The sequence below is a fragment of the Morone saxatilis genome, unplaced genomic scaffold, assembly GCF_004916995.1.
Source record: "Morone saxatilis isolate NCDOM2014 unplaced genomic scaffold, NCSU_SB_2.0 Contig10, whole genome shotgun sequence".
Taxonomy (NCBI): Eukaryota; Metazoa; Chordata; class Actinopteri; family Moronidae; genus Morone; species Morone saxatilis.
The window spans coordinates 16678167-16687276 of record NW_023339652.1 but is presented as its reverse complement, the minus strand read 5'-3'; the positions used below and the strand labels follow the sequence as shown (position 1 = coordinate 16687276).

The following is a 9110-nucleotide window of genomic DNA, read 5'->3' as shown; positions in this document are numbered from 1 at the left end:
AATGATTTCCCATAGAGTAAGTATGTCATCTTCTTGCTAGTTAGCACTCTTCTTCCTTTTGCTCATGCGTTTTGACTTTTCTTGGCACACATCACTGCCAGTGTCAACCAGTGGAATATACTCCAGATACAAAGAAAATGGGAACCCACTTCCAAAAGATATTGCCCCATAGGGCTATTAGCAGTCAGTAACATTTTTGCGACATTAAAACGACATTTTACAAATCAAAATTAAACAAGTTACACAACTCTTTTCCAATTGCCCTCCTTTAGTCCCCAACACTTACATTTACATTGCCCTGATTAGGACAAGATAACCAAGAACGTTTGGGGAATAAAGCGTTCCATCACAGAGGCAATTACTGCAGTGAGAAATTACAACCAAGTCATCAGATTGATCAAAGAGCATGTAAACTGTGACAATAAGAATATAAAGCATGGCTAAGCGCCCTTTAAACATTTCAGTCCTTCCACAAAAAAACACTTTAACACCCTTGAGGATGTTTTCTGGTGTGATTAGAAGTCCAGTGTAGCCCTGGAGGGAGTGGTGGAGGGAATTAGTTGTGCTCACGCAGTCCCAGCTGCAAACACTTTCAGCTCCATTCACAACCACGGTGTACAATAAAAAAAAACACATTATCCTGCTAACCACAGGCCCTTAGATGGAATTAGGCAGAAGTCCCAGTGGAAGAAAATTGAGCTGATTAAATGTTGCTTTCCTAATTGAGAGAGCCAAGCTAATTTGCGATGAATCCCAGATCTTTTTCCTCCGCTGCATGAGAGGAAGCCATTAATAAACTCTGTATGTCTAATTATAAGTTATGACAAGAGGGGGTGGTTTATTTCACCAGGATACTTTCTCAAGTTCTCAAAAATAGTTACAGTGTGTTGGAATTTATAAGGAGGGGAGCTTGTACTGTAGTTTGATGTTAATTGCACATTATTTTTATGATTTCTACACAATCTTTCAATAAATCCGTTTATTTCTTATTTTCTGTTATATAAATATATTTATATTTATATTTATATATATATATAAATAAATGAAAACTGAGTATATAATAACTTGATATATGGATATATAATGATATGCCCTAGCCTTCAGTGCAGCATTAGAGCTTATTTACCTGACTGCCTTTGCTGTAACTATGTTCCTGTGGCGCCATCTGCAGGATACAAAGGGAGCATCAACACTTCCTTCAGCTTGAATCCAGTGCAGGGCTCACACACTGTAGCTGACTGTGGATCTGCAGATGCAAAGAAGAGGTGTAACACTATCCAGATGGAGTATAGTGACAGTTATTGATAATAGAATTAGACAACATACACCAGGCCAGATAAAAGCAGCATGACAAACATGCAGTCTTTTAAAGGCCCCACACACCCTCGTTTTACTCTTACAAGTTGTTTTCACTTACTTTGCCTGATTCAACCTCTTCTCAAGACTGTGCTTGACTGGTGTTGAGCATGCAAAGGCGGGACAACCATGAGACTGCACAGCATTTTTATCAATTGTCCCACATACTGAGACAATGTCCCACATTTTGATTGGCTCTAGTTTGCCAAAGTCAAACCACTGCATGAGACATGCTTTGCTAAAATCAGTTTTTTATCCAAGGACAGAATATGATGAAAACTACCACATATAAGAGGGAATGCAGCTACTGCTTTAAAATTCAAACTGGGTGAAGCTGGTGGAAGGCGACAGTTGCACAACACCATAATAAGAACTGTAAAACTTTAACTTCCTTTTATTCTTACTGCATTAACTTAACGTGTGAGTTTCATTCAAGTCCTTCCCACACTAAAGGTCAAACCTGTAAGCTGCATAGTCCGCTGTATGCTACTGAATCAACCAGAGGGTTTAGACATGTTACAAGCTAAGGGGCATAATAGAAATGTTTATTTTTTAACTTAGATAGACTTTATATCAAAAGGTATTACTACTACATCTCAGTATTGGTAATGAGTCCCATACAAACTCCACTTTTAGTCTGATGGGATGTGGACACCCTAAATACAGCCACACTTGACCTTTCTTTTTCACAGCAGCCATATTGGCATGAACTAGCAGGTAAACACAGCTTTAATTAATGATACTAATGAAAGTTTATTTGCATTAGGTGTAATAGAGCCTTTCCAGCAAGCCAACATGCACAGTAGCAGCTAAGATTCAAATAAGATTCCTAGTTTTTTCAATATTTTTTAGTGTTGTGTCTCAAAGAAAAGTCGTGGCTGCTGTGAAAAAGGTAGATACCCTGAAAGTGATTCAGCTAAATGAAACTCAGTGATCAATAACTGTATTTTTTTCACCTCTGCCTTTCCTGCTGTGTCAAAATGTCTAATTCTCGTCTTTAGTGGGATGTAACCAGTTATGAGCCTTTTCTGCACAGAAAGCTGCTCATGAGCACCTTTCAGTTGCCTTTTTGTAGTTTTTGGTCACTCTCACTGTCATAGGGTTGTTTTTCAGCCGCAAGAGGCAGCTGTTAATAGGGGGACAAAAACTAGCTTGTAAATATATTTAGTAGCTAAATTAGCAAGATATTTCCCTCAGAAGTTGATGGAGGGCGAAATAGCACTTACATTCATCAAGTGGCCAGAAAGTCGACTCCAGATGAATGCTAATGTTGCTCTGTGTTGTGTAGGAAACAAACAGAATAAAGAAATTCGGATTTAAACAAACTGACCAACGATATCTGTAGTGTTACACATCACCTGTTCAAAAGTCATGCAGAGCAACAGTGTCACTTTGTTAGTCGCTTTATTTTCTACTAAGGCGAGCTGAGTTCCCTCACTCATCCCCACGTGAAACACAACATTCAATACAGAAATGGAACTATGCATAAATGGGAAGAACTTACAAAACATTTACAAAATAAATTAAGGCAAATATTTGTGGTTCTCAAGGTGTGGCAATAACATATTACATGTAAAACTTGTGTGTGGGAACATAGGAAAATATGAAGGCGACCCAGACATCCTGTAGTGTGCACAGCTCAAATATCTACTCACTGATAAGGCAATGATTTTTGGGCTTCACAATAAGAAGAATTCATACTTTGATCTATTATGACAAATTCTATACAAGCATCTCGTTTAGGCAAAAATGATAATCACTACTCTCTATGTTGATTTTTATCACATTTTACATCAACATATGAGCTACTATTATACACTGCACAGTTAAATGAAATGACTGTGTGCTAATCTGTAACAGGCAGGGACATATAATGTAAAACTGATCATACATACTGTGATTAATGTCTGATGTAACTCTGGTGCAAGAGTGTTTTTCATTTAAAATAAAATCAGGAATTAGGTTGTTGTAATTAGAGTTAGAGTACCGTTATAGTAACTTGATGTCAACAAACAACAGACAACATGGAAACAACCTGAAAGCCTCCTCACAGTGACCTCTCACAAGGATATCAAATCACAACTTCACACAATTATTGAAATATAAGGCAAAGTGATTCCTCTCTACGATACTGGTATCCAACAAACATGGAAGCATGCAAAATAACGCTGGTCTAAAAAAGTAACACAACAGTGGAAAGAGAGATGTCAGTTCATGTGTTTCTGTTTGATCAAATGATTGTCATTATCCTCTCGAATAAATACATTAAAAAACGTCATGCAGTCACAATGTGCAGGCAAAAAATCATCAAAATCATGAAAAATAAAATCATGCAGTTACGTTTTGATGTATAAACATGTCACAACCCCGAGTTCACACTTTTAGTGTACGTGTATAATATTCTGCAGTCACATCCAGCAACATTAGTGTCAATCCCTTCGAGATAAAAATGAATTAGTATATGTTAATAAAATAGGAAAGTAACATTATGGCAAGATTTCTATGGGTTTTGTCATGAAATAATTCATCTCAGCGATTTTCTCATACCTAGCAGGGGTTGAGGGTGGCATTACAGGATGGCACAGAGTTCAGACAATGAAAACAATGACAGCACATTTTCTCTACACTAACACACCTGTGGCATTTATCATAGTGGAATTATCACGTCAAAAGACTCTTTTCATTGCAGGTTTTCTCGTCATAGCAGGAAAAGCACTGGTGGAACGAATATTAACAATGGTTTTGTTCCATTCAATTGTCCCAGTAAGACATGTCAGTAAGCCATGCACGGTACCAGGACCCACGAACTGCAAGACTTGAATGGAATGCAGCCATGTTTGTTATTATTAGTTACACCTGTGTTCGACGAGTTGTCCACCATGAGAAAGGAATGGGAAAGGCTAATAAGCAGCAACAGGTGACACTGACCACTACCTCCTTCAGTGTAGATTATACGCCTTAAATGTTTGGATTCAGCATTCGAGCACAGAGCTAGTAAAACAAAAACTATGTATAGAATAATGTAGAAATCCCATCCCAAAATCAGGCAAGTTTAAAAATGTGATAATAAGTGACAACAGGTAAGTAAAGGACATTGTGGGCTCCATTTTCAAGTCAACACAAAGACTTAAATAAGTACCTCTAACCTGTGGTTCCTACGTCTCTGCTGTATTTTTGTGCCCAGTGCAGTGCGCGTGGTCCAAAAGTGAGAGGGTGGGGAGAATGGATGTCTGAGGACCTGGGGCAAGATGCATAAACAATATGTATGCACAAACAACCTTCCTCACACATATCAAAACACAGTGTGTGGTGAGAATGTTCAATCATGCACATGTTTCTGTATACAGATCTGTGGGGGATGTTAAGTTAGGAATGAAAATAAGGGGAAGGACAGAATTTTATATTACAGAAACTTCTTTTCTTAACTGTTGGGAACCACGGTTACCAGGGTGAGGACCTTATTTAGGAAAAAAGCTGTTCTGATGAGCTGTTCCAAAGTCAACGTTCCTGTCCTGACTTAAGATAGCAAAAGTGAATAACATAAACATCCTAACTTCCCACAATCTTAAATAAACATTCCTAACGTTAGGATAACTGTTCAGCTGTTCTAGCGTTCACTTTTCCACCAGGTAGTGTTAGCTAACTTGTGTAATCCGTCCAGCTGCTCTATTATTGTGCATTTCATCAGTTTTCTTCTGCTCTTTGGTCAGAAAAGCTGCCAGCCTCTTTATATCACTTGTCATTGGGCTTATTTTAAGATAAGATGAATTTGGTATTGCAGAAGCAAATCCTAACTAACCTTATCAATAAGCAATCTTATCTTGAGATAGGAAGTTTCTGGAGCCTCTCATCTGTGTTCAGCCCAATGTTAATATTTGGTGGTTCTATCTAGAACCACATAGAACAGATTTGTAATGCCACACATGCTGCTTGGTGATTTTTGTGTCACACCCCACTGTGATTGGCACAGCTATTAAAATGTTATAAGACAAGTAATGTGACTGACTGAGAGGATGATTACTAATCCCCAAACACCTTTTGCACACAGCACACTGCACCTATACGAGCAATAACAGCAGGAAAACAGAGCCCTATGTGTTTACTGTTTCTTTCCTTATGGGGTTATTGGTTCTTATGAATGCAATATATATGTTTTGGATGAATATGCACACAGCCTTTTGGAATGAAAGCCTTTCAGGTAATAAATATTCATATTAATTCATTTCTGTACAGTGCAGAAGTCCTGCAGTGAGTTCATTCAGGCCTGTTGCGTCGTCTGAGGCCTGACGCACGCTGCTCCGCTCCGACCTCCTCAATGTTTGTCTCACATGAGTCCTCTAGTGAAGGCATGAGCTCAGAGTACTCCGGTCCTTCTTTCTCCTCCTCCTCCTCCTCCTCCTCTTTATCATCCTCCTCCACATTCCCTTCTTGCTCTGCTTCCCCTTCAGATTCCTCCGGTATGAGCTCCTTCATCTCTTCACCTTCAGTTGCAGCTTCAACTTTAGCTTCCAAACTCTTTTGATAGACCTTTTCAGAAGCCTCTGCTGTTCCCGCAGAGCTCAGCTTGTCCAGAGAAGCTTCCACTGCAGAGGTGTCATTGGCTCCGAGTGACTCGATGAGGTCGTCCAGATTACGCCCGCAGGATGCCTCTGAAAGTCACAAAACAAGTGAGTATTGAGTGAACGACATATTTGACGGTTAATCAGTAGTAAAACTACACTCGTAAGTGTTCTATTAAAAGTTAGTTTTTACATACAGTGAAGTCTCAGAGAAAAGCAGAACACAAACAAATTAACACTCCCTAAGCCTCGCCCCTTTTTGCTCTGTGCTCCAATAACAGTTGAGCAAGCCTCGGTCAGCTTCCTCTTTTCCTGTAGTTAGATGAGCTATGTGCTAGAAGTCTATGTTGGAAAGACAACTACATTTTAGTTCATCACAAAGGCACTGGTATGTCGCCTGATAAGTAACAAGTAACAGCTGCACAGAAATGCCAAGCATGTGTCGCAGTAACTTCACATAGTGTGTACTGTATATTTCAGGTGTAAAATGTCCAGCATAGTGCATATTTAAGTTGCAATTCTTAAAAACAATATTATGGGATGCTTTAATAAAAATATTTTTATTGTGTTATATAGATATATCATTATCTGATTTTTTTTTATTGCATCTGCTTCCAAAACCCACAATGAGTCCGGCTGTTTACAATCCTGAGTAAAATGTGTTTTGGAAGTATCAATAACCACCCCTATCATATTGTCACCAAAGTATCAAGCATCACAAATGCATATTAGTTTGGAACCTCTCAGTCAATTTTCAATTTGCAACGGGTGTTAACAACCAGTTAGAGCAAACATATTCAAGAGCGTGAGTAGACAAGGCTGTATAGGCGGACTAGTGAGTAGATTAGTCTCTGTGTTTGGCGTGCTGGTGTTTAATGCCACCAACTTTTGGAAGATGAGTTTCAGAGTTCCCAGGTTGGGTATTTACTGACTGTTTGTGTTGCGGAACGAAACTGGAATTTTTTTTAAGCTTGTGTTACCACAGTCCCTATCATAGGCAACAAACCAAAAACACACCCACTGACCTTGAGGCGTGAGAATCAGAAGTGTGAAATCGTTAACTCAGTTCTGAGTTTCATTCTTGCAGCACTCTATGGCCAGATGCATCAGCCAGAGCAAAGGAAACATCATGAGTTTGGCAGATTCCTCTGGTTCATACACTAATCTTTATGCAAATTACACTTCAACGACATTCAAAAGAGCAAAATCAATGTGGCTTCTCAAGTTGAATTTCAAATTGTGGTCACTACAGCACACGCAACACTGGTACCACACCACCACAGTTTGCCAGCTGTGACTGCAAAACTGAATCTCTTAATATCTAGCTTGCAGTTTGCCCTTGTGGTCTTTTATTAAAAAAACACACCATCACAGCATTCTGTACTATATGTGTGTATGCTACTACAGGTTTGTGATGCCTGAGCTCACTGAGACCAACCGTGTGAATAGTAATTGCTAAAATTGCATTCGAGTAAAAACTGGAATATCGTGCAGTGTGAACACAGTCAAAGACATTCAATCAGCCCACCGTTGATGTTAAGGGGCGGACAGTCCATTCCTCTCTTCTTCATCAGGTACCGGATGGTCTGGAGTTGAGACATGATCTCATTCTTCTGCTCCTGGGCCACAGACTTCACACTGAAGACAAATGAGAGGTGAAAATTACATGAAGATGAAAACACATTTACCTCAGAGGAGCGTCGATGGTAGGGACAAAGGGTTATTGTAGTTAACTAAAACTAAACTTAAAGAAACTAGGCGTGAAAAAACATTTGACTTAACTGTAATAAAAATTAAAAATAAACTTTAGAAACAAATGAAAACTAGCTGATATGACATTGTGTACTTACAAAATATAGAAATATAAACAAAAAATGACTGGAATAACTACTCACTATGACTGTGAGTCAATGTGTTTGTACTGTAATACCTATTCTGAATCTCTTGCCACCAACATATACTCCCATATTATATTATTACAGTAAAACTAAACTGACTAAACAATTTTAAACAATTCAAACTGACCAGCATTTTCACACCTGCTGTTTTATTTGACCAACAGATGGAGGCCTATCTAAAGGCTGCAAATCTAAATACAACCCTGATCTTGTGCTATCTGGATCAGAATGAACCTATCTGAAAATTCTTTGACAAACCAGGATAAAACCTAGATTCAGTTTTATTATTTATGGCATTTGACACACTGGGCCTTGGAGGATCACAGCATGTGCACACTGACAGTGATTGTCTCTCACCAGTTAGTGATCGGGTCCAGCTGGGTGAGGATGGAATTGAGCATCCTCTCCGTCTGCGCCAGCCTTTGTTCCAGCTCGTTCAACTGGTTCTCTGCACAAAAACAAACACAGGGAATAATATAGTCATATCTGAATTACTTATGGTAATCAAATATATGTTTGACCAAGAAACACACAGATATGCAAACAGAAACCGCAGTCCATGCGACACACACCTGCCTCCACTGACTTTTTGGCCCCTTTTGCAAATTTGTCCTTCTGTGCTTGGTCATCTGCAGACTTGATCTGTGAGTTGGAAAGAACAAAGCGATGTTTCACATACTGATCACCTTTCAAAGTAAATTCTCTCAATGTAATCTGGTGTTGCAGGTATCTTTACTCACCTTCAAAAACTTGTAGGCAGCAAACACTCCAACTCCGATGGCGTAGAGAGGCATCAGTGTGAACACGTAGCCCTTGTTGCTGTTGGATTTGTACTTGTCGCCCTTCAGCTCTTGCTCCATCAGCTTCTTCATCTGCTGCATGTTCTCAGGGGTCTGAGGTGAGCCGGGGGCGTTCAGGTTGATGGGCTGACCTCTCACTGCACCCGGGCCCGGACCCGCTGCTACGAATATATCATGAGGACAAACAGACAGGGGACAGATGGTGAGATTTCTGTGAAAAATTCAGCCAGACTGAGGTATCCCATGGAGGACTCACAGCTCACAATTTGATACAATTCAGGACACTGGGTTCACGACATGATTTTCTTACGATTTTTTTAAAAACAAAATTAGATTGAAGACAAGTTATGACTAAAAATGATTCCTTTATTGATGCTCACTTTCCTGCATTCGCGTATGTGTGACCGTACCAAGATACAGCAGTAGCTGTATTGTTGCTGTACTGTAAGGTTATATTCAAGTCATCCATGAATGGTCTCAATGCAACCGTCACACAC

General features: G+C 39.4%; 1 protein-coding gene across 2 annotated transcripts in view; it reads right to left on the bottom strand.

Annotated features, from left to right (window-relative positions):
- Nucleotides 1-2707: 2707 nt before the first annotated feature.
- ccdc107 (coiled-coil domain containing 107) overlaps nt 2708-9110 on the bottom strand; it is an 8446-nt gene continuing 2043 nt past the window's right edge. The window contains exons 2-6 of one of the 2 annotated variants that reach the window (XM_035676660.1): nt 8554-8771; nt 8386-8455; nt 8171-8261; nt 7444-7553; nt 2708-6005 (exon numbers count right to left, since the gene is read on the bottom strand). In XM_035676660.1, coding sequence (XP_035532553.1) covers nt 5611-6005; nt 7444-7553; nt 8171-8261; nt 8386-8455; nt 8554-8771 — 884 coding nt within the window. In that variant the 3' untranslated portion in view covers nt 2708-5610. Of the gene's footprint in view, nt 6006-7443; nt 7554-8170; nt 8262-8385; nt 8456-8553; nt 8775-9110 lie in introns of both variants that reach the window. The other variant, XM_035676651.1, reaches the window with a different exon arrangement.